This window comes from Lemur catta, chromosome 4 (assembly GCF_020740605.2).
Source record: "Lemur catta isolate mLemCat1 chromosome 4, mLemCat1.pri, whole genome shotgun sequence".
Classification (NCBI taxonomy): Eukaryota; Metazoa; Chordata; class Mammalia; order Primates; family Lemuridae; genus Lemur; species Lemur catta.
Genome location: NC_059131.1, coordinates 105667669 through 105694460, shown reverse-complemented (window position 1 = coordinate 105694460; position 26792 = coordinate 105667669). Strand labels below are relative to the sequence as shown.

General features: G+C 44.5%; 1 protein-coding gene across 7 annotated transcripts in view; it reads right to left on the bottom strand.

The window, feature by feature from the left end:
* Nucleotides 1-26792, bottom strand: part of TBC1D1 (TBC1 domain family member 1) — a 200581-nt gene that overhangs the window by 37290 nt on the left and 136499 nt on the right. For all 7 annotated transcript variants that reach the window (XM_045550515.1, XM_045550512.1, XM_045550514.1 and 4 more), the window contains one exon: nucleotides 960-1145. In XM_045550515.1, the coding sequence (XP_045406471.1) occupies nucleotides 960-1145 (186 nt within the window). The remainder of the gene's footprint in view (nucleotides 1-959; nucleotides 1146-26792) is intronic.

The following is a 26792-nucleotide window of genomic DNA, read 5'->3' as shown; positions in this document are numbered from 1 at the left end:
AATGAAATGTACTCTAATTCGAAAACTGCTCTGGGGCAATAGCAGTGTCACTAAACCACTTGCTACAGCTTCCCTTTGAAAGAGTGTGTTCAGGGCCGGGCATGGTGGCTCATGCCTATAATCCTAGCACTCCGGGAGGCCGAGGTGGGAGGATTGCTTAAGCCCAGGAGTTGGAGGTTGCTGTGAGCTAGGCTGATGGCGTGGCACTCCAGTAGCCTGGACAACAGAGCAAGACTCTGTCTCAAAAAAAAAAAAAATGTGTGTTCAGACTTCCTGCTCAAAATTTTCACTACTTTATAGCCAGGCAGCTGTCTACACCCTAAGACCCCTGCTCTTTCCAAATGATACATAAACTTATTAGCTTCTTAAGCTACTTTGAAAATAGTATTTTTATGGTTTATGTATCGGTATGGAAACAGAAAATGAACAAAATCTCAACTTTCAAAGATTGCATCATATTTTTATACTGTTGATATCAGCACAGGTAGAACTCAGCTAATTTTTTTCAGGTTACCTGCAACTCACACATAGAATGAGGTTACAAACTATGACTATAATGACTTACATAGCATCAGTTCCTACCTAACTTACAGGCAGAGACTATGGCTGAGGATAAAAAAGAGATAGGAAAAAAAACAAAAAAAACACCTTTCAGAGGGTTAGAGCTTAAGTTTGAAGCTTGTATCTCAGAAGTTCTAGATACTATGCTAATTAATGATCATATAGGAATAATTAACATAGTTGGTGAGATTATTGTTAAATCTACACAAAGTAAATAGTGTTAACATTACTTCAAAAAAGTAAACGGATATTATATATACACAGATTAGGATAGATATGTATGTTAACCTGTCTTGCTTTTTTTTTTTTTAAAGACAGCATGTTTATGTCTAATGTGATTCTTTCCAGAGCCAAGATCAGATCATCAAGCCCGTTTAATATCAAAATGACAAACCAACCTTGTAGCTTCTGATTTTCCTTCTCCATTCTGAGAAGCAGTATCTGCTGTAGAATAGCCTTTTGCCATAGCTCTCGAAGCTCACGAGATGTCCTTTTCTTCTCCTCTGGTACAGGGCCAAAGGGTCCATCTTCACAAACTGGTTCTAAGGGGGATCGTGGCGGAAGCTCTCCCAGCTCTGAATAATCTGCAGAGGGAAAAGGACATCCCAGAGTGGTCATTTTCAACAAAAAATATGTCTTCAAACATAGTGCTAAATTAGGAAATTCTGCTCACTCAGATAAAACATAATATCACCAAATTTAAAATTCATGTTTTATTTTTCACTGAACCATGCTATGTGATAAAATTCATGTTTTAATATACATTGAAATAAACTAATAAGCAAAAGTTGCAGTAGCTGAGGAAATATTTAAAGATACCTACTTTTTAAGGTATAATATTTTTCTCTTCTTCTGAAGTTATTTAATAACTGTATTATTGATAATAACAGCAAATATTCTTAGTGTCTACTGTGTACCAAACTCTTCTAAGGGGTTTATGTATAATAACTTCTTTAATACTCACAACCACTCTACGACATAGGTACAATGATTATTCAGTTCTACGGAAAAGCAAACTGAGGCACAGGGAGCTTAAGTAACTTGCCCAATGTCACATAGCTAGGAAGCAGCAGGGCCAGGACTGGCACTCAAGCAGTGTGGCTTTCACACGTGTTCTTAACCACTGTGTTATATGGCTAGGTATTCTGAAAGGCGATTAGAACACAGTTATAGCCAGTAAGTAGTAACAGTGACCATTAACAGATCCTCTACCAAGTGCTGGGCATTTTATACAGACAGACTCAATCCTGACAACAACTCCAGGAGGCAGATATTAGCCTGAAAAGAAAACTGAGGCTCAAAAAGGTGGAGTCACTTGCCCAAGGTCATGCAGTAAGTAAGCAGGGACACTGGAATTCCAGCCTATGTCTGCCTGACTCAGAAGCCCATTTGCTTCTCACTGGATCTCACTATAATTCAAATGTTTCCTATGTCATCAATTTTTAAATTTCTGTTTATTAGTTTAAATCTCTGTACCTTTCTCAACTGCAGAAACTATGTTGCTGGTACAATGTTCCCATAACTCCCAAATACCGTACAGACATGTACAGAGAACATCCCGCTCACGCACTGTGACACCAGCTATGACGAGCAGCACAAGTTCCTGGACAACTGGACCTCATGGGATGCCACAGACTCTTGGGAGCATCTATCTAAACTGAACTTTTGTAAATAAAATCATGGTCTTAACACATGCCCTGAAAAACTCTTCACAGGCAACTTGAGCCCCACAATCACCCATAATACAACATACAATCTCTTCCAGTTGACAGATCAACACAAATTCCACATAACACTCAATTTCCAGAACAGCCATCAGTGTTGACTACTATCTTTATCTAAAGTTGGATTTGTTTTCCTGCTATGAAACCTATGAGATCAAACACAGGCTACAAACTGTTTCATTTCTTAAAGTGACTTATACAACTTAACTCTGGTAACTTAAAATTACTAGATTTAAAAATATTTAATAAGCATGCCTGATAATCCCTGTAAGCATTTAAGTACAGAGCTCTCAATTACAGAGCTTTAGAGAGTCTTATTATGGTCCTATTAAACAAACAAATAAATGAAAATTCTACATCTTTGGGGGGCTTATGTATGTTACAGGAGGATGCTCCTGTGTAATGTTCAGTAAAAAAGCAGGAATCAAAACTGTCTATAAAGTATCATCTCAATTTTATAAATATCAGAGACAATATGGATTCATGATTAATAGGACAGGTTCTAGAGTTAGGCTACCAGGGTTTTAAGGCCCTGCCATTTATTGATTTTGTGATCTTTGGTAAGTTACTTCACCTCTCTCTATCTCAACTTCCCAATCTGTCAAGTAGGAATAACGGTACCTCCCTCCCTCTCTTGTTGAAAGAGACTGAATTAACACATGGATAAGAACCACCCAGAACAGGGCACAACACATAGTAAGAACACAATAAATATTAGCTCTTATTGTTTGCTATCATATATTCATTAAGGGCACAACAAAAATACTGGAAAGAAATACATCGAAGTTTCAGCCACTCAACTGCAAGCCCTGGCAAGGCAGAACCTTGCTGCCTTGTCAACAGGGCTTTGGTCATCACTATGCACAGCTGCTGATAGCCAGCACGTGCTTCCTAACTGTCCAATACGAGATAAATAGGTGTTGGGTCTACATGTGCTGTTATTCATTTATTTTCTGTATCTTCTAAATTTGTGACAATAAACATTTTTAAAATAAAAATTAAAGAAAAATAATGCGAATCTATTCTGATTAAAACGAAAGATGGAAAAATGTTCTCCAGCAAAACACAGAAAAATCAACCCCTTCCCCCTAAAAAGCTTGTACACTCAGGATTAGTCATTACTGAATATGAAATAGTTTAATCCTTCTATTTAAAAGGAATTTTAGTCTGAATTCTTATTTAATCTTATTCCCCAGCTAGAAGCCTTCCATTTGAGCCCTTTCCTTTTTTCCTTTCTTTTACCATCTTGGCTCTTGGGACTCTGTGGATACTGCAGTTATGATTACAGCTCTGCCTTGTCTCTTACTGGAAGCATTTATACTCCTACTGGTTTGCAAAAGATCCTCGTTTCCAACCACTCATTCTTGTGAGATGTCCTGCCGACGTGGCAGGTGCGGGCGTGGTAGCGAGGGCAGCACATGAACACACTTCCGTGTGCACCGGGGCAGCCTGGGGCCGGCCCAGCCAACAGAGGGAGGCCCCGCGGAGTGTCACGCGGGGTTGACCTGGTCATACTTAAACCTACTAGTGGGCCGGGCACGGTGGTTCACGCCTGTAATCCTTGCACTCTGGGAAGCCAAGGCGGGTGGATCGCTCGAGGTCAGGAGTTCGAGACCAGCCTGAGCAACAGTGAGACCCCATCTCTACTAAAAAAATAAAAACAAATTATCTGGCCAACTAAAAATATATATAGAAAAAATTAGCCGGGCATGGTGGTGCATGCCTGTAGTCCCAGCTACTCGGGAGGCTGAGGCAGGAGGATCGCTTAAGCCCAGGAGTTTGAGGTTGCTGTGAGCTAGGCTGACGCCATGGCACTCACTGTAGCCTGGGCAACAAAGTGACACTCTGTCTCAAAAAAAAAAAAAAAAAGAATACAAACCTACTAGTGAAACAAGGGCTCACCTCACCTAGTCTCCTTCCTCTAATCTCAGCCTTCGTGTTTACCACAGCCTTTCTCCTCCTGAGTGTCTTGAAAATTCCTCCCACATTTTGTTCAAATTCTGAATGTCAATGCATAGAGCAGGTGCAAGGCAGGCCAGGTGCTGGGACATTCCTAGCAGTCTGGCCTGCCTGTCCCCAGACCCCTAACTCTGCCAGCTGGGCTGCTGACAAGGACTACTTCTACAGAAGCTGAAGAAGCTCTAGTGTTCAGAGAAATTAGATCTGCAACGAATACAACCATTGTTTGATGACAACTGTGAGGTTTAAGTCAAATTGCCTCCCAAATGTCCTCTACTTTTACCTTCTTTTTCTTGTCAATCATTAGCTACAGTCTGTTGAGCTTTTACCGTACAAGCCCTTGACACAAATAAGCTTGTCAGATTCTCACAACAACCCCATGAAATAGGAGATATTACTGTCCCATTTTGTAGCCAAAGTACTAAAGTGCAGTGAGGTTCTGTAACTGGGCCAAGGTCACGCAGCTAGTAAGAGTCAGAGCCACGATTTGAAGCAAGGTATATTTTCCTCGAGAGTGAAAAATGTTTACCCTGTGCTTCTCTAAAACTTCTACAAGCACATACATCACGTGGGGATTTTGCTAAACTGCAGATTTTGTTTTGGCAAGTCTGAGGGGAGCCTGGGAATTAGCATTTCCAGCAAGATCCCAAATGATGCCACCACGGCCAATCCTCCAAGCTACATCTTTACTCTTTCTCCCCTCAAACAATCAATCCTGTGCACTTACTATCATGTCAGCTCCTCTCGCCTCATGCTGCCACTGAGGACACAGTGCAGGTGCTGTTGCTGGTAGCTGCCTGAATCTGGGCCTTCGACACATGGCAAGAGCTCATCCCAAACTTAGGGTACCAAGGCCAAGTCCAGAACGCAAAGAAGAATTGCAAGTACTGTATTAATTTCACCTCTGAATGAACTAAATACAACCTGATCCTCTGTAAAGGCCAGCAAATCAAGCTAACAGTTCACAGCAGGGTTTCTCAAGCTCGGCACTGCCGACAGTTGGGGCTGGGCAGTTCTCTGCCGTGGGGGACTGCTCTGTGCTCTGCGGAACACGCAGCAGCCTCCCTGGCCACCACCCACTTGGCGACAGGCCCGTCTGCCCACCCCAGTAATGACAACAAAAATGCCTCCAGACATTGCTAAATGTTCCCTGGTGGGAAGGAAGAACAAAATCACCCCCGTGAGACCCTGATTCAAAGTAAAACACTCATTACTTTCTCTATGCTAAACCCTGGGAAGGGGTAAAAATATATCCCCTTCACCCAAATTTTTTTACATGGTAACAATTACTGATTTTATAGTTTACAATTAATGTTTTTAGTATTATTTTTTTGCTCATATTAAGGGTAGCCTAGTTACAAAGCAGTTTAGTAACTTACAAAAAGGGATAGTTAAAATGTTTGTTTATTCTAAATTTGGCTTGGCTGAATCAGTTCAAGTAAGCTGTTTTCTCCTCAATGCAACAAGATCCAGACTGGGGCCAAGGCCACAGCTGCACGATCAGACGTCTTCTGTGTGTGTGCAGGGTGCAGTCTTGGGAGACGCTGGCTCCCTGCACAGGGGCTCGAGTGGGGTGGCAGGGCAGGGAAAACAAAATGAAAATGCTGGGCAACTGTCAGCTGAGAACCTCGTTCTAATGATACCCATGGGCATAATTCCTAAGCCAACTGCACCGGTATTTACTGAGTCCCTTATGTGCTCACAGCAATGTGATGTGCTAGATGGTCTAGGAGCACTAACATGTTCCTAATCTTCTCCACAGCAGTCCCAGGGATCCGGCTTCTCTCCCTGACCTGCATCCTTGCTGAGGCACCACTGCCCAGAGGCCAGTGTGAGGAGTGCAGCCCAGTACAGCCGAGGCTGAGCTGTGGTGGGGGCTGCTCTGCCCGAGGGCTGGCTCTGTCGGTGCCTCCTTGTGAAAGCAAACTTCTTTTGATTTCCGGTCCCTCAGTGCAAAATGTGAGAAATGATATTCACCTCTGACTGCCCAACTGTGGAGACCACAGACACTGACATATTTATAAAGTCTGCAAAGCTACAAAACCAAAGGGCTGCAATAACATATAAGTCTAGGATTAGATTTTACTATTCTGACATCTCCTATAATGACAGGGTGTAGAATGCTTAAATAATGTAGACTTTCAGAAACAATAGCCTCCGATGGGTTCTAAGAATTTTAAAGCTAGTCATAATTCAGGTGCCCTAAGAGACAACTGCCTCCACTTAAATCACTGCTGTGACATTCCCAGTGGAGTCATAAATATGATCTATGCTGGTGTGTCAATATTTGAGGTGCCAGATTATTTCCCAACAACTCCGTGCTGCTGCATTCTTCTTTCTACCTGCACACAAAGGTGTGGGGAAGAGTGTGGCACGGCACTGGATGAACAGGATCAGGCCGCCACAGAGAAGGGCCTCCTGCTTGCCCAGCACCAAGCTCTCCAAAGTGTCGCACACAGGGCTCCTTCCTTGTATTTTCACAAAACACCAACATTAAGTTCTGAACTGCAGTTCTCCTCCTTTTAAAGACACGACATTAATCCCATGTTAAGTGCCCTGTAAGAAAAGGGAGCTCCAGGAAGAAAATGAAGAGACAGATACTTATTCTCCAATTTTCTGGCCTTTTCTGTACGTTACCCCACAAAAGAACATTTTATAACTCTCTCTATCCCTCCTGAAAATTGTGAATTCCCATGCCAAAAAAAAAAAAAGAAAGAAAGAAAGAAATTCTTAAAATTGTAGTTATTCTGAAACCTCTGTTTTAACAACATGAATAGATTTTGGAAAGGAAAATTGAAACTGAACATTCCATCTCTGGAGAAAAGTTAGCAATAATAGGGATTAACATCTGTGGCACCGGTTACCAAGAGCTGAAGAAAATTTCTTAAAAAAAAAGTAGAATGACCATGTACATTTAATGCTGTCAAACTGCTCACAAAGTACGAACAGCTTTCCTGCTACTACAACAGAAGGCAGAGACCAGGAGGCAGAGACCAGGGCAGAGATTTCTGTGTCTCTGGCCACATCCCACGCGTGGGAAACAGCAGATGCACAAGGAACGTTCACCCAAAGAACAGACTCATTTACCCAAGACTGCTCTCAATTCCACCATGACTTCTTTCGATGTTTTAAGGGAAATAATCCAAAGAACCTCGTTATCTTCTACAGTTGCATTATATGACAGTCCAACTATAGGAAAACAGAATTTTTTAAAGAAAACATTCATCTGATAAAAAGAAATACTTTTAAGTTCTTGCCACATGCAAGGCATGCCGCTAAAAATCCAAGTATAAATAAGACACAGTCCCTCACATTTTAACAGGGTGACTGAGAGAAGTGCATGACTACTAGAATGAAGGAAATGCAAAGAAAGTGTTCTAGGAGTTCAACAAAGAAAGAAAGATGAATTTCTGCTGTTTATCAGGTCAAGGGCATAGGCCTTGGAACCAGATATCTGGGGTCAAACCCAGGCAGCACTATGAATCTAGAAACTACTCAACCTCACACAGATATTATCTGATCTCATGACACCTCGGTTTCCTCCTCCAAAAAACGTGCACAATACTGCCTCGCTCAGGCTTACTGTAAGCATGAAACAGGTAAGAGTGGTGGTGGGGGGACTCCAAGCCTGTACATAGTAAACATTCAATAAAATGTCAACCACCATTCTTCTTATCACCATTATATTTGATTTTGGGGGGAAGGGGAAGGGCATGCCATTCTTGAAGGACAGGTAAAATTCAGACAGGTGGAGATGATGGGAGCCATTTTAGGTAAATGGACCAGCACAAACAAGATGTCCAGGTAACTATTACTTTGTCACTGAAAATTGCCCATTTTAGCTAATGACTAGATGGTGTGCATGTGAAAACAGAAGACAAGGATGGCTAATTCTAGATTACTTAGAACACCTGGTCCATCTATGTATTAATTTGTAAGAAATTGGAAATCCCAGAAAATTAGGATTTTTTTTTTTTTAAAAACCTGGTATCATATATACATTCTTTTGCACTGGAAAGAGATCCTGGCCACCAGGGAGCACACAGCCCAGTGGCTCAGACACACAGGGGTCATTATCACAGTGTGAACAAGTGCCTGAAAAAAAGCTACCAACACAGAATAGAGAGCCTAACTGCCCGGGACAGGGACAACAGGAGGTGAGGGGTGTGACAGGCAGGCACACTCATTTAAAGAAAGAAGCCAGATACCCAGCTGCAAGGAACACAGCAAGGGGCCTGCAGATCTTTATCCGCTTGCTCTCCAGAACTCTTCCAGTTTCCAAGGCTGTGTAAAGACCACTCGGAGACGAGGAAGCCCAAAGTCCTTCCTGACTCAGTCTGGGTGGGGGTCATGACAACAGCTCAAAGGAGCAGCAGGGCAGACTGTGGACTGGGAGGAAGCACACAGGAAGAGGACGGAAGGCAGAGGACAGCAGGCCCCGCGCAGGCTCTGGTCGTCCAGCCGACAATGCCCTGGCTTCCTCCTGCCCCGGCTGCCAGAGCTCAGGGAGCAAAGCACCAGGAGCTCTGCTGTTCCCCAGTGCCTGGAGGTGGTGGCTATAAAAGCTGAGGTCTACAGGAGCTTGAGAAGAACCAAGAAAAAGCTGTAGATGAGATTTGATGCATGGGATAAAATTATCCTCCCAAATAAATAGTATTTGTTTTTGCATTTGCCAGGAGAATGATATTGTACTTTTGAGGAGGCTGAAAGTTGGGGCTCTCATTTCTTGATTATAGATAATAAAATGAAAGAGAAACAAATATTCAGCTCAGCTGGAATATAAAATGCTGATCTTTGTAAGAGTTTGCCCTCCCATTACCATTTTGATAACACTGATTTCAAATTGTGATCTTCGCAATTCTATGAGACAAGCTGGCATGGAAAAGCCCGCCAAGGCCTTGGGCGTGCCACCAGGATGTGCACCGAGGCGGCGGCCAGGGAGCTGGCCCTGCCACCCAGAGGGCTCCCCCAGCAGCCCCCACCCTGCGCTGCCTTGGCTGGCCCTTACTTTCCGTCCATCTTCAGGACTGGGGAGGAAACTTACAGCTGAAAGGGACACCAGACGATGACTTAGCTCAACCCCACTCTCTTCCCAGATGTGGAAACTGAGGCTCAAAGAGGTCTAAAGTCACATTTTTTGAGCATTCACTACATGCCAGGCAGTGTGCTTTACGTATCCACTGATGTCATCCTCACAGCCACCAGACGTGCTAGGACCATTTCATCACCCCAGCGCTGCTGCTCACGGCCACGGAACGAGCAGGCTCCGTGACCTTTCCGTGCCTGCAACAGCGTCTGCTTCCCACAGCTCTGTGGCAGGGATTAAACAAACATCTCCGAGAGCACCTAGAACAATACTTGGCCAGGAGTAAGTGCCGAATTCCTACTCGCATCATTATCTATTTTGTTCTGAAAATAGACCATCTATTGACAAAATTTTCTGTTGCTCAGACTTCTCCACAATCAGACTAGGGTTGGGGATAAAAAAGAGAGCTGGTTTACTGAAGAATACCGGGGAAGAGAAGCACTTGTTCTGTGAAGAAAGTCACAGCGCCGTCCCAGGGCTCCCCAACAACAGGAGGCCCCCGGCCACTGCTGCGGTGCATCCAGGGCCCGTGGTCACACGAGCCATGGGCAGAGGGCAGCCACACCACAATGGCGGGGATGCCCTTTCGGCCTGCCTTTGTCGGGCTGACCCTGCTCCTCAGTCAACCGCAGCTCCCAGGTCACGCCCTCAGGGACAGTTCCTCCCACTGCTCCCTGCCCGGTGGGACCCCGAGGCACCTCCTCTGTGCGCCCAGATCATCAGGGCAAACCTCAGCCAAGCCTGTCAGCGATTCGGAGACCCGCATCACTGCCCTGAGCACAGAAAGTCATGCAAGAGTAGCTGAGAAGCAGGAGACGGGCAGCCTGGAGCCTCGAGGAGAAGACCAACAAGAAGGGAGAGAAGTCAGAGGGGCCCAGTTTTATTCTTAAATTATGCAAAACTATTACAAAACTTTACATATATAAACTTCATCTATATCTACATAGGGATACAGAGGTATCTGACACATATATATAACTTTATATATATCAAACCTTATAAGAAACATACCACAAATAAGGTGTTAAACCCACCTGTGACAAATCACTCATTCGATCCATCTCAGAACAATGATGAAATGAAACCAAGCTGATCTCCAAGGAGCCACTGAGCAAGCTACCACTTCAGGTCAGCGCTAGATGTGGCCAAGAGCAGAGCAGCCCATGGGGGGCCAAGAGTGCAGGGGTCCATCACGGATGCCCTACCCCTAGAAAAGATGATCCTAACTGAGCCTTTCTCAGGGGTAGGGGACAAGCACTAAGTCCTGACTGCCAAAGAGAGAGGGAATTCAGGGACTGTAAGTAGTTCCACGTGGCCCAGGGTAGGAGCAGGAGGGCACGCAGATGGCCAGCAGTGAGTCAGATCGAGAGGGCAAGGACCGCCTGTGCTGAGCGAGCCCACCTGACACGAGCTCTGGAGAAGAGATGGAAACAACAGAGAGCCGTGAGTAGTGACCACACAGGGCTCTGCCCTGACTGTTGCTCACACTCGGCCCTCTGATTTCATCCACATGGAGTTTTCAAAAGGTGTCAGACCATCCAACGTGTATCATTTACACTGTCGACTCTCTGTGACTACAGCTGCTGCTCAAGCCTGCTCTGCTTGGACCTCACTGTGGGTGTAGAGCTGTCCAGACAGCTGCCTGACCCCCTCCAACAGCACATGGGCAGGTCACGGTCAACAGAACCTAGACTGTGAGTTCAGTCTACGGGAGCAGATCTCAAAATGTGCTTCCCACACTGGCACCATCACCTAGAGTGTGTTAGAAATACAGTCTTGGTCCCACCCCCGATCAACTTGATCACAAACTCCAGGGTGGACCCAGCAACCTGGGTTTGTACAATTAGGAATTCTAATGCGCACTAAAGTTTGAGAACCCCTGGCCTTTAGCATTCAGCACATTTTCAGCACTTATTTTAGGTTACAGGTTTAGCTTAATTAGTGGCTTCACATATGTGACACTAGGAACAGGGGTCCCTTTTAAACAAATTATTTCAAATCAATTAAACAATGACTCCATCCATGATGGATGACCTGACCATTCAACAAAGTTTAAAAGTGCAACGTATCTTGTTTTTCAAACACCAGCCAAACTGTGCTTTTATCTTTGTCAAAGGCAACTGCTTGAACTAAAATTAATACCATTTTCTTAAGAAATGCATTCAGAAATGGCTGAGCTAGATCAACTACCCACACTATTACAGCAGTAAATTTCCTTCCAGAAAACTTCCATATCTGAACACAGTCAGAGACCCAGACTGATGAGTCACCAACACAAACAGAAAAATATACTACTAAAGCTAAGAGCACAATTTCTCAACCTGTGTTGTTCAGCCATCTGCAGAAAAGCAGCTCGTTTACAGCTCAGCTTCCAGCCCCTCCACCTTGAGCCTCCTGTCCAGCCCTGGCTGCAGCTAACCAGGCTGTCCCTGCTGCCATGGGCCTGCCGACAAAGGCATGGCATTATCTCAGGGCCTGTCTGCTTCTCAGTTTCTACTGAGTCACGGTGAAAAGAATCGTGGTGAGCAAACCAACTTCCTCACCCTCAAATCTCCCCTGCCCATAGCACGAGGTGTGATGAGGGTCAAGACCAGACCTGGGAAGAGTGAGGTGGCTGCGTTATGGAGAGACGGCTTTCCAACTATACCCCGTGCAGCTCTGCTTGCAAGTCCATGCCAGGGCCCGGGGAGTGGCAGAGAACGGAGCGCGGGCTGCTATAACATAATACTATGGACTGGCTGGCTTAAACAACAGACGTTTATTTCTCACAGTTCTGGAGGGGAAGTCTGAGACGAGGGTGCCAGCATGGCAGGGTTCTGGTGAGAACTCTCTCTCTTCCTGACTTGCAGACAGCAAGAGAGGAAGCTCTAGGGTCTCTTCTCAGACTGGTACTAATCCCCTTCATGAGGGCTCTACTCACATGACCTCACCTAACCCTAATCACCTTCCAAAGGCCCCATCTCCAAATATCCTCATATTGGGGGTTAAGGCTCCAACATGTGAATTTGAGGGGGCACAAAGATGTAACCCAAGCAGGAGCAGATCTGGTTCTAAAGTACCTTCCACCCCATCTCAGCACAGCGGTTCTTACTTGACGTTTTACAGGGCCTCTGTCAGCTTTTCTGTAAAGAGCTCAGTCTGTGGCTAAGAAGAAAGGAATATTATGAAAGCACAGGTAACAAGGCTTTATTATGACCAAAAAGAACGGGATGGTCTTGAGTTGAACCTTGATGGACTGGCAAAATTCAGCATTTGCTTTGCAGGGAGAGGGGAGGCCAGACGGTGGGGGAGCAGGGGTGGAAAGAGAGCTCAGCCTGAGCACAGGCAGCACGTGCTCCAGCTCGGCGTGCCCTTGCTGTCAATCCACCGCACCTGCTCTCCATGCCACTGCCGCGGCTCCTGACCTACGCGGCTACGCGGCACTTCTACCTTTGTTGTTCTTTAACTCTATGCTAGGTCCTGGGGCAGGACTTGAAAGTCTACTTCGCCATCTGGTCTACCTTTTATCCTGCTTCCTCACTCAGACAGCTTCCTTGTCAACTCAGGACAACCTGACCTACCCCACCGCAGGAGGCAGATTCAGAATAGTATGTCCAACCCAACCAGTTCCAACACACCAACCCAGGCAGGCACTTAACTAACATGTGCTTCCAGGCCCCTGGATTACCACTGGGTGAAATGCCAGTGCTTGATTTATAAGCCCAATGTCCAACTAAAATTGCTTGATGATGGAGAAGAAAGGATGACTACGCAGACAAAAGGCATGAGACCATCACGGGCTTTCAATACCAAATCAGACAAAATGCATTCAAAGCAAAAAAGCATTAAGGTTTATGAAAAAACCAAGAGTCAAGATATAGTTTCTGCCACATGTCACTTATCTTACAGATGGGTACATTTAGTGTATTTAATTTGTACTTAACTAATATTTATTAAACTTGGGGCAGAAAAGGATCATTTTATCCTGACAAAGTTGCAACCCCCCAATTTTTAAGGTTTATGCTACAAAATATCATTGTATCAATAAAACACAACAAAAACCCTCCAGAAATTTTAAAAGACTTTTCTCCATAGCTGTAGCTTTCCAATTCAGAACCTTGAACTCAGCTCCATCACACACCCAACGATGCCCCATCCTTTTTTCTCCCTTGGTGTTTATCTGTCCCCCTCACGACATGTGCACATTCCTTTATCTAGCATGAGATGCCCGTTCAACCCAGCACCTAGTACCATGCTTTAGGTACAACTGTGCACTCAGTATGTGTGTATTTAAATAGCACACGACAAATCTATCTCATCATGTCAAGGGCAGGGATAGCTTAATGCAAATTTTGGACTAATGTGAGAAGCTCTGTTAGTGTACCCGGATGATGTGGGAATGAAGCCAGGGTTACAGAAAGAGCCACCATGAGAGGTAGAAGGAACAGCTTAGTAGGTCTGACAGGTGGAACCTGAACCTGAGTAGCAGCCAGGAAACAGGAAGAAGGGGTAGGTTAGAAGCACCCTGTGGAAGGAGAGGGAAGGCAGTGACTTGTGAAGTAAGGCAACAATGGCACAAATGGCAATTTCCAAGAAAAGGAGCCCAATTTTTCCTTCTCTGGCCCAGGAGAGGGTTTTTAGGTAGGCCGATTAGCTTTTTTTCCCCTCTGAAAAAAGTAATATTTTAATTGATCACAGAGAAACTATAAACTCTAACATAATTATTTTTTAAAGAAAAAAAATTATGTATATTCCTACTCCCAAAGATGAGCACTCTTCAGATTTTCATAGATTTTCCTTCTTGTCTTTTTTTTTAAATTTCCACTCTATGAATAAGCATAACTCCATTCTGTATTCTGCGGTTTATGCTAGCATCGCACTGTGTGTGTCTCGAAGGTCCAGAACCGCCTTTAAAACAGCACAATGGGGTGAGAGCCCGACACAGGAGCAAGGCTCGTAAGGCAGGGGACCATGACCCCAGCCTCACATCAAGGGGCCAGGGCAGGACAGGCACACTCACGACTCATCTCCAGAGAGGTGGCACTGGAATCTATTCAACTAGAAATAAAAAATGAGCAGAGTCACATCACAGCCCTAATTCCCAGAGAACAGCTGGTGAGACATTCAGTAGGAACTTCCAGAGAAGGAGAGGAAAGCAGGAATGGGAAGCAGAGCTGGTGGAAGGGTCTCAAGGAGAAGGTGATGTGGGGACTGTAAGAGAGAATGTGTGACCAAGGAAAAAGGAGGGGGAGGAAAGTCCCAGGAGCACGTACAGGTGGTCATCAGAAGCAGCAAGGAAACCATGATGGGGGTTTTGCTCGCACGGCAGCCCTGAAAGGAGAACTCGGTGACTTAGCCGTGGACGAGGGGTTAACTGCTACAAGCTCCAGTTATGAACTGCGCTAGCTCTCCTCCCCTCAGGATTCTGGGACCCCACCCACCCCATTACACAATGCTTATCTGGATGTGATCTCGGCTGAAATCCATGAAAGGAAGCCCGTGACTTAAAAGCCAGGAAATACTTTTGTGCTTTGCTGGGGTGAGGGGATGGGGAAGTCCACACGATGAAACAAGAAGTTTAAAATAGTGAACCCAATTCTTCCCCTAACTCACTACAGTGTTCACCGAGTTATATGTGGAAACGTGACCTTTCCACCTGGAAAACCCCAGCCTCACTGCTTGCATCATAAGGGCCCATATCCTGAAAGAAATCACCTTGGGAAGGAGCATTCTTTTTGGGTACCCAGACTGTTAGGCATTTGGGAAACTCGGTTTTAGCTGTGTTCAATTTCAAGCTTCGATGTTCTCATCAAGAAAACAGAAACAGATTGTATGATCACTGAGATGGCTTCCATCCTTTAAAAGTCAGGACACTGATAGTAATTTAAAATCCCAATAGATTTCAAACACTTAATCTGTTTTGTGAGTGGACAAGTCAAGTTCAAATGTTCTTTGGAAATTATTTTGTGGTAAGCAAACTTCATAAACATTACTACAGTCTGCTTGGCCCCAAAATCTCATTAAAGAGCTATCATTTCCTGTTGAAAATCTCTATTGACCATAACTGATTATGGCAAATCCCAGCACATTAAGCTTCCATTTGGCATTATTAACACTTGAGAGCTGTTACTTGTGACCAAATATTCAAGCACAGGACAAAACAAAGAAGGACGTAGAAGAAATTGGCTGTTTTGATTAATTAAAGTCATTTGGTAAAAACGTACATATCTACCACTCCAAGGGAGGAATTCTTTTCTAAACATCCTAGCCCAACACAGAAAATCAAGTGCTGCACACTCAGCTTAAAAGTTGCACCTTAAACTCCAAAGAAGGTCAGCACAGTAGAAAGATCAATCCTTCTAAGCCTGGTCACCGCGTGCTTCGACAGCCAGGTTTCACCCCGTTGCACGCATCAGCTTTGGGACATCTTGAAAGCTGCATGTTGTTTAACCTTTTGCTGGGATGATTTTAATGAGTGAAACATCCATGACTCATTTCTTTACAATGATTCCCAGTCTTTTTGTCTTCCCCATCAAGAGAGTTTTGCAAGAACCCCCCTGTTGCCTGTGTCTTTCAGCATGGCTGGCTGGAGGGTTTTGCTGTCCCTGAATTCGGAGCCAGAGCTGCGCAGTGAGGTGTGCACCTGGGGTGTGCAGGAGCATTCAGCTGCTGCCTACGCAACTGGTTTCCTGTGGCTGTGACCTGAGGCCATCACACACACTGTGCCACAGAGCTGAAGCAACTGTGCAAGCTAGCAGCACACTGCCCAGGAGGCCCAGAGAGGCTCTTCTGGGCAACATGACTGTCCTCCCTATGCCATAGTCCCTGGTTGTCCAAGAACATCTTTCTGATTGTCCTAAAAGTCTGGTGATGTTTAAAGTGCACCTGGCCAGGGTGGACTTAAAGAAGGGCTGCCATCTGTGGAGGGGGCTAAGAAGGCAGCTCTGTGTACTCCCCACAAATCCCTAGTAGGAATAGACTGCCTGCACTCTTTTTGTGTAACAATAGCTCCCCTTTATTGAGTGCTGCCTCACGACTGCCCCAACTCGCCGAACGATGAGGTGGGTGCCATTCCCACACTGGTGTGGAAGCTGAAGACACCGTGGCACACAGGTCAAACAAACATCTCACGATGGAGGAGCCAGGATGTAAGTTCAGGCCAGTCTGATGTAAAATTCTGTATTCAACAACACAACACCAAATAACCCTATTAAAAAATGGGCAAAAGACTTGAGTAGACATTTCTCCAAACAAGATACACAAATAGCCAAGCAGGATATGAAATGATGTTCAACATCACTAATCATCAGGGAAATCAAAACCACAATGAGATTCACTTCACACTAATTAGGATGGCCACTGTCAAAAAAAGAAAGAAAGCAACAAGTTTGGGTGAAGATGTGGAAGAACGGCAGCCCTTGGGCACAGCTGATGGGAATGGAAATTGTGCAGTAGCTACGGAAAGCAGTATGGAGGTTCCTCAAAAAATTAAAAAGAACTGAAAGCAGGATCTCAAAGAGACGTCTGCACCCATGCTCCTAGCAGCATTACCCACAAAGGCCAAAGGTGGAAGCAACCCAAAGGTCCCTCAACGGGTGGATAAATAAAATGTGGTGCATACATAAAATATAATTCAGCCTTAAAAAACAAAAGAAGGAAATCCTGTCGTGGATGAATTTTGAGGACGTTATGTTAAGTGAAATAAACCAGAAACAGAAGACAAATACTGTATGATTTCACTTACAGGAGCTATCAACAGCAGTCAGACTCATAGAAACAGAAAGCAGAATGGTGGCTGCAGGGCTGGGGGAGCAGGGAGGGAGAAATGGGGAGTTGTTTATTGGGTACAGAGTTTCAGTTTTACAAGACGAAAAAGTTTTGCAGATCCACTGCACGACCATGTGATGCAATAAACACTACTGAACTATACTCTTAAAAATGATTAAGATGGTAATATTATGTTATAGATTTTTACCACAATTAAAAATAATAAAAAGAACTTTTTAAATCTATACTGTTAACCAGGACACTACACTGACTCTTCAATCAGGCCTTTCTGAAATTATACATGACCCTTTTCCCCTCAAGTGGCCAGAAGCCATTCGCAGAAATACGCATTATAATGGGAGTTACTAGCCAGCACTGCATTTCACTTTATCTGCCTTTCAACATACCAAGAAAACAAAGGACCACAGGCCAAAATGAGGCAATGGAAAAAAGCTCACAGGCCCACGTTTAAAACTTTGGCAGCTTGGAAAATGTGGATGTGCAAGGAAAAAGTCTTGATTTAAATGAAGATCTGAGATTTTAGGATCTCCTGCCAAAGGTCATATCAATTCAAAACATGAAATCAGAACATTTCCAAGCCCTGTCTCTCTGCCCTACAGAACACGTGTGTCTCTCTGCCCTACAGAACACGTGTGTCTCTCTCTCTAGGTCTATGTGGTTTTCTAAGGGCTTGTACTTTTTGCCTGACTCAGGCCCAAGTTCTCATTCGTTGTGCAATACTGCCTCTGAAGGAACAAGACAGTTACTGCCAGCCCGGTTTTCAAAGGAAGGAACAGAGGAGGGGTAGCAGCCCGTCACAGGGTGGGAACTGCAGCGAGCAGCCAGACCCAGCTGTGCCCAGGGCGCCCAAGGCCAGGAGCTCGCCCTGCACGCTGCCCTGAACAAACACAAACGGTGGCTCCTGGGCTCTCACGGTCTTTGCTCCTGTGTTCTCACCTGTAAAACGAGGCACCACATTAAGAATCCCTTTGCTTTCTAACATGAAAAGCTCCAGATAATCTACCAACAATATCAAGTAGAATTCACTGAGCTCCACAGATTCAGGGGATTATGACAGAATTACTTACGCAAACAAAAGAACCTTTTCCCCCTGCCGTCCAACAGTCTACAGTCTCAGACAAAAACCGATACAGACACACACACCAAAGACTACAGAGACAGAACTGTACCATCTCAGGAAGAATAAAGTAGCAAAAGGATGAGAATGAAACCATTTCTGACCTACCCAGTAGGTAACATGTTTGATTACAGATCACAACCAAACCAGCTGTGGTAGTGGCCTGCAGTTTATATTAATGTGTGGTGACCAGAGAAGGCAAAAGCCCCCAGCTGAGAGGCAGCCAGGGGCAGTGACCTAAGTCATTATGCCACTAAAAACAAACACCAATATGTTTGCTTTCTTCACATCACTGATGTTTTGACATTGTTCTTCAGAAACAATAAAAACAATATATTATCGAGAACCTTAAAATGACTTCAACAACAAAGTTTAAACATAAACTATGTTAATTCAGAATGTACTGATTTGGACTGAACTATCTATCACAATTTCAAAACACAGGTTTCAGGTGTGTAGGAAGAGTAATCAGAGAAGATGGAATGTACTGTCTTTTAAGCTATTAGATATAGAAAAAAGGATATAAAAATGATGGGCTTTTATATTTTTTTAAAAAATCAATTCCCAAACTATTCTCTGAAACTATAAACATGACACACTGAAGTTTTGTTTCTGCTGGATCTGGAGAAATTTGGAACCAATGAACATGAAGGGGCGCAGTGCTGGGGGCCACGTGAGGGCTCCTTCCCCACGGCAGAAGGAGCAGAAAGGGGGCCTCTGCAGCACCTGCAGCTTCAGCCACCCCGGTAACAGCAGTGGCAAGAGGGCTGAGAGTAAGAGAAACCCTCCCAACAAAGATCTCGTATCTCTAACTTTGGGGCTTGATTTCTACAAATTAAGGCTTCTGTTTTCTCAACTCAAATTACTGGTCAGGCAAGGTTAATAATTCCAGAGAAGAAAGCGGGGGGAATCCCCAAATGGTCATCTGTGGTTCTAGCCCACAAGAGAGAAGTGATTTTATAATTGGGTCCATTTACAATAGTTCTGCATACTTGTTAGCATCACGATGGAATTATATTTTCATCCCAACCTTCTGCAGGAGGGTTAGGTTTTCTATAGAAAGACTAAAATGCATTGCAAACATTTCTTTCTTAATTAAAAATTTCCTACTTACAAAATGTCATTAAGATATAAAATTGAAAAAAAGGCAAAACCATCACCTATCATGCTTTCTTGCAACTTCTATAGAATATCATCTGTTCCGTTGCATTTTTCTCCATATGTATGTTATTTTTCCACAGTATAATCTCAGTATATACAATATTTTTATAATAAAAGTGCCCGTGTTTGGTAAATATTCCAAAATCATGTACCCCTTTATGCAAGAGAAATCAAGCACCATCTATGAACCCAACCCGTGCCCGGTCCTAGGATTCTAACAAGACAGTGCTTCTGTCCTCACCAAGCTTAAACTGGGTTTTAGAAATGCATCCCAGATACTCCCACCGGCTTGGCAAGGTTTAGGCAGATGCAGGAGTGTGTGAGGCCTCCCACACCAGCCTGCGTGAAGGTCCAGGTGTGAGCCCGACAACGGCTCCTCAGTCTCCTCCTTCAGGGACACCTTGACCACTTCTGGCCACTATTTTGCTCTAAGAATCCCAAATTCTTATCACAGAATAAATAATCAAACTTTGTTCCTACAGAGGAATCTTTGATAGAAAGTCAGCCAGCTTCTGTCCAAGTGCTTCTGGTAATAAGAAATTTACACAACTTACCCACACGCAATTTCACCTGTTTTTGGATAACCATTAAATGTTACGCTAGTGACGCCAGTTCTTGTCACTGTTCTGGTTGAGCCTTCTGTCGGTAAGCGACGTAATCATCAAGGACACACCAGCGTAATGGTGGCCGGTGCTCTGCCCTCCCCTCCCAGCTCGGGCCTGCCCAACGCCTCCCACAGCCCAGGTAACAGCCTGGGGGGCCCACGTGGTCACACACTTCTCCCACCCACCCCTCCCTGGGTGAGCAGCCATGAGCGGGGCCAACCAGTTTCCCTCTCAAAACTCTGGGATAGGACACAGACTGGCAGTCAGGGACTTGGTACCTCCGAGGTGTGGCATGACTGCATGCAGTGACAACCAAGCTGGGAAGCTGGTGTGCGGAATAAAGGAGAGAGCAGAAGAAAAAAACATTACATGACCCTAAAGAGAGAGCCAGAAAGACGTCCTTGGCTCTTGACAACTTCCTAGTCCCAGCCCTTACCCTTTTGATTTTTAAAAGCCTCCTTCTGATGAAGCTAGCTTGAGTCACTTTCTGTTTCTCGCAACTAACCCATCCGTTGGCCCTGACAGGCTCCCACTTATCTGCTTCCTGAGCTGCCCCGCGCACCGCCCACATGCAGCGGGCACTCGGGGACAGCTAAGAAGCTGCAAACAGCTGAGCCTCCTCTCCAGGAACGGGAAACTGGTTAAATAGGAAAGGAGAGAACATAATTAGGGGGAAAAACAGGTTGGTGATAATCAGATGTGGTTTAATGGAAAGAGAAGAGAATAGAGATGTGACAACAAAGATTCCAGTCCATTCTGCCACTGACTATGTGACCCTGAGTGGGTTCCTTTCCCTCCAGAGCCTCAGTTTCTCCATCTGTAAAACAAGGAATTTTGAACAGATAACTTTTTCAAAGTCCCCACTTGCTTTTAGGATTCCTTGAACATATTGGACTCAATACCTTCTACAGGTCTAGTAACATCATTTTTTAGGAGCCACGTGGGTGGTAGAGAATCTTGACCCTGCCCCAAATTTGCTGCTTCAGTTAGGAGACACAACACAAGCACCACTCCGAAGGTGCCGCATTTCTGGTTCTGAGTCAGGGGATGGGAGATCTCAAAGACTTCAGCGTGTCCAAGGGAATTTTCTGGGATGAGGGAACGTTCTAGAGCTGTGCTCTCAATATGGTAGCCACTAGCCATGTGTGGCTCTTGAAATGAAGCTAATGTGAAGAACTAAATTTTTACTGCATGTAAGTGAAATCAGTTTACATTTAAATTTAAGTAGTTATACGTGGCTAGTGGCAACAGTATTGGACCACAGAGATATAGAGGTTCAGATAAATATCCCAAAGACAAAGTAATAAGCTCTCCAACAGGGACAAACACAAGCCTGTAAGGAACACCAGAATGGAGAGGCCGACTACAGCTGACAAGAAAGGAAAAGAATGGGTGACAGCCAGGTGGCCTGAGAGGATAAGCAAAGCCGTCGGTGTTAGAGCACCGTGGGCTAGGAGAGGAGGGGAGAACATGAGTAGAAGGAGCTTTCTGGGCAAAGGAAATAATGTGTGCAAAGTCATGGCTGACTGAAGAAATACTGCCACCGGGAAGCACCAGAACATTCCACAGGGCAGTGCTGTAGCCCCTCCAGTGCCCATCCCGGCCATTCCAGTGAATGCTGTAAAAGGTGGCAACGAGCTCAGCTGATAACCTGTGTCTCCCAGCCTCCCTGTGGCTATGGGAGGCCAGGTGAGTTGGTCTCAGGTAACAAGACACAATGGAAGCCCACTAGGAATTTCTGGAACAGGTTTGCTCTCTGGATATAGAAAGGTCACCCTTTCCTCCTCGATGCTGCTTTCTTTGCTCTGCTTGGCACTGGAGGGGAAGCCAGAGGTGGAGGCATCCATGAAGATGAGACAGAAAAACAGAAGGGCCTCGCTCACTGGCTGCGTCACGGAGCCACTGAGCCAGCTCTGCTCTCCCATCACCCAGACCTCTCGTTAGGTAGGAAAGAGCTTCCCCTCGCTGGCTACGTCAGTGTGCGGTTAGTCAGACACAATCTCTAAATGTCTATCTTGGTACCAAGAAGCAAGGTGCTAAAAAATGTGAAATCGGCAAGACAGAGAATTGGGCAATGGAAAGTGGGGAGGAATGTCCCCCACGAGTGAGTGAAATCCGGTGACTTTGCCGTGTGCTGACCAAACATCTGGTCTGCCTGCACGTAGGCTGCTGTATACACTGGGACACACATCACGGGTGACTGAGGCTGCAGTGTGAGGGACAACACAAGAAAACTTTCAGAACATGGTGCATGCTGGTTTCTCTGAGAGAATGATGAACTCAAACTTTTGTTTGTAAGCAGTGACAGGAGGAAATACCACTTTGTCCAGAAAGGTAAGCCTGCCCACGGCCTCCGTCCGGCCTGCGTCCAGCAATGTGCGTGCTCGCAGGGCCGAGGACACCAACTGCTCCGATCACGCCCCCACCCCCAGCACAACCCTGGCACCACAAAAGGCTGGCACTCCTAAGGCAAAGAAAAGCCATTCCTCAGCAACCACCGGGGCAAGGTGCTGCTGCAAAATGAAATCCCCAAAACCAGGAACAGCTGAGGGGACATCTCACCACCAGAACCGTCCTTCATGGGAAGTTCCCAAGCTAAAGCACCTGAACGGGAAATGCACCACAATTCTTCCGCTTTCTGTGGAAAACCTATTATTCTTTCAAGTATAAAATGCATAGTTTGGTATCAAACCATTCTCAGAACGAGAGAAGACCATAATTACACTGCTCCTACTTTGGTAAGCGATGTTTAAAATCTTGTTAGTACTCAACGCTACCAATATTTTCATTTATATGAAAATGTCAAAACAAATTTACTTGGAAAAAAGCCATTTAGGAAGTGGTTTAATGTATCCCTGGGCTTCATCTCAGGACTTCACCGGGTCCAGAGCTCCTGGACGCGCCGGCTGCGGCGACTTGGAGCGGCGGCTGGAGGGGGGGGGCAGTGGGGGAGGCCCCACTCTGCCGCCAGAGACAGCCACGCTTTCACTCAGACGTGCACAGACAACAGAAACCGCGCAACTAGCAAGATCCTAATTCTGCTTTTAAAAACTTAGGATTACCGATAATGCCCCAAATGTGTGCTTTATTAGCAAAACTTAACATTTAATTCTAGAATATTTCCGACGTGACATATTCCTTCACTCTAACACAGCCAACCATTGTACAAGCACTAATTTAAGTGAGCAAACAAGTCAAAACTCGTGATAATTTATTCCTAAAACCATCGACGGTTCATTACTGTGAGTAAAAAGCCTGGCTGTAAGAGCTGCAGCAGCCATAGGCAGGATACTCAATCTTTCTACCTCGTGTCTTAAAAGATGGGCAGTAATACCTATAAGAATCATAGGTGTAAATTGTGTTAAAAAGTAAACACTGAATGCTTAATACATAAGGATAATTACAATGGCCATTATGAATATGTGAATAGTTTCACTGTAAAGAAAATACTATTTGTTGGCTATTTCATCATCTGCCATAGAACACATTTCTAATTTTCGATCTGTTGTTTATTTTCCTGACAACCCCTTGGGACTCTCGGCCAGAGCTGAAATCAGAACAGGAGGTACCCTTGCTGCTGCAGCTGCGGCAGCTCGAGGGCTCCACCCAAGAGAATTCCATCCATCTCCAGAAGCAGAAACTTTGGGGTGTGGCCCAGCAATCTGATTCTACAAGTCCTCCAGGGGCGTGTGGGGCACAGTTTGAGAACAGCTCAAAGCAATGTAGCTCTGTGCAAATGCCACTAACCTGTGGCCCTCTGGCGGCCTCCCCGGGGCCAGGGAGAGTGGAAACCCTGGAGGCTCCCCAGAGACCTGGCTTCCCCAGCATTCCCACACACTTGAGAGGGTGACACGGAATGCCAGCACCCTCCTTTCAGCCTGGGACAGAGGAAAGCAAATGGGGATGGCCGACAGGAAAGCCTGGTGCTGGCAGGACCAGACACCCCCGCCGGCTTCACCATCCTGGCAGGTAAGAATCGCAGGAAAAGCCCCCCAGAGAAGGCAGCTCCATGACAGCTCGCACGCAAAGCCCTTGTTAACATCTGTCCACACAAAAACATGTATGTCAATGCTCACAGCAGCATTATTCGTAACAGCCAGAAAATGGAAACAACCCAAATGTCTATCAACTGGTAAAGGGACAAACAAAATGTGATATATCTATACAATGGAATATTAATCAGCCATAAAAAAGAATGAATTAATGATACACATTACAACATGACAAATTCTGAAAACATTATGCTAAGGGAAAGAAGTCAGATACAAAAGTCCACATATTACATGACTGCATTTATATGAAACCTCCAGAACAGACAAATCTATAGAGACAGAAAGTAGATTAGTGGTTGTCTAGGGCTGAGGGTTGCGGGGCAGTGGATTAGGACAGCTACAGGTTTCTTTCTAAGTGGACAAAAATGTTTTAAAATTAGATTGTGGTGATGGTTGCAAAACCCTGTGAATATACTAAAATATAATAAAAACACTGAATTGTATACTTTAAATGGGTGAATTTGATAGTATATGAATTATACCTCAATAAAGCTATTTTTTAAACAAAATAAAAACAAACCTATCCTGCCAAGGAATCCCTCCTCGAGCTAATCTAACCCACCCTCGCTTGCAGGGCTGTCCATTTACTTAAGCAGGCTGCAGGCAGCCCACAGGGACCAGAAAGAGGCTAGCAGGCACCCAGGGCATGGAAATTAAGGAGCCGCTCACTGTATGTACAGGGTCAGCACCTGCAGGGCCCTGAAAGTGAGTGCCTCCTTAAACTCTGCACCCAGGACACCGGCTGGCCTCACCATAGTGCCAGCCCTGATTTTGAAGCTGCTTCATGTTCAGATATGTCTACAAATTTTATCCCCCTAAAAATATTTTCAAACTACTTGCCATTCTCTTGCTTTAAAAATTTCAATGGCTCCCTGGTATCGTTTAAAAGGCAAAGGTAGTGAATCAAAATCTTCCACTTTGGACTTTATCCTGCAGGCACACACTCTAGAGTCAGATGGGCTCTAAGGAGGAATCCCTTGCCAGCTGGGTGCTGTAACATCATCATGTGTCACTTGGTTTCAGAACAAGAGGGCAGAGATTCAAACCCAGGCCATCTGACCCAGCCCACTGCCCCCAAAGTCTTCCTACACAGCAGCAGTGGCTGCGATGATATCTTGTGCCCCACCAACCTTAGCTCCAGCCCTCACACAATGTTTAAGGGCTGGCTGTTTAAATGCCAGTGGTTCACTAAGAAAAGCTCAGTCAATTCTAAGCTACGATTGTTAACAGGCACAAAAATAGCAAGCCAGGGTAAAATTTTGCCATTCGATGTGGACTCCCTGGTTCCTGAAATGACTTGCCAAAAAGCACAATACAGGAAAAAAAAAAATCAAGTAGCTTTAACTATAGAAATCCATGAACAATCCAGATTCATGGCTTGTGATATTTTATCTTGAGCCTGGTCTTTATTCACCACAGAAAAGCAAAGTTATACATAAAGTAAATTAAGAACAATCTTGAAAAGCCACGTGTCTCTAGCAATTGGAGAATTTTTTTCTTCCTTGTTTTGCCGGTTCCCTAAAACCTTGTAGAAAAAGAGAAACATCTCATTTCAGAAAGGAGCTCTCTATTCAAATAAGTTGCAAATGAGCAAGGAATATAAATATCATAACAAGATCAAAAACAAAAACACAAAAAAAATTAAGCAAGTCTCTGAGGTTGGAAAGAAACCCACGGCCATCAAGACACAGGGTGCAACATTGCCACCAAGCGGTGACAGTTTCTCAAGTCACCCTCTGAGGTCAACTAGTCTCCACAGGGCAATGAGAATCCTCAGCTTAAGGGGAGTTTAAAAAGAAAAAAGAATTCACACCCACGCCCCATCCCCACCAACTGACTCAGCGAGGCAGAGTGCCAGCAGGCCAGGTCCAGCCCGTATTTACAAAAATTTCCCCAGGTGTTTTGGTGAACAAAGTCGAGAACCATTGATCAAAACAAAAGGAAAGTGTCATTTGCAGTTATTCCACTTATATCAACCATTAAAATTTCCTAATGGTGTATAAATTCTTAAAAAATTGGTTATATACACCACAAATAGATCATAGTCATAAAATAGTTTCTACATTTTCCACAATAATATATTCATCCTAAAGATTCAGATTATATCCTTGTGCCATTACTGTTTATATCTAAATGCATATCTAATATCTAATTCACTTAACTAATGTTACTATAAATTAAGCATATTGACACAGCTATACCTACAATACAAAAAACCTTTGAAATTTAATTTCATTGGACTATTTGCTTATACAATGGGTTTCAAATCAACAAATCATTCTTATCTATATTAGGTTTTCTTTTTTTTTTTTTTTTACAAGACATGTAAAGTCCGAAAGCTTTTATTGTTGGTGAAACGCACAATGTAATCTGAAATGCTTAAATGAAAAGTGTAATACTAAGTTTAAAACTGTTCCCTGGCACACAGAGGTAAATAAAAAGATTTTCCCCCATTCTAAAGTTTGGAGCTGCCTTAAAAATTATTTCTTAATAACAAAGAATTATCTTTCACATAATACACCAGGACAAAAAACCATGGGGCTTATTATACCACCAAATACCTAGTCAGAAGTTGACTGTTAGCATCGTTTGCAGACCTGACAATCAGGTTAGAGCCCACAGCTAAGAAAACAAACAGGCGCATGGCTTCTGTGCTCTCAGTACCACACAAGACACAAGGCTACCCAGAAAAATAAATGGCAGGACACAGGAAAGCGCCATACATTTGGGTTCATTTGGCATCAGCAGATTTTTCTTTAT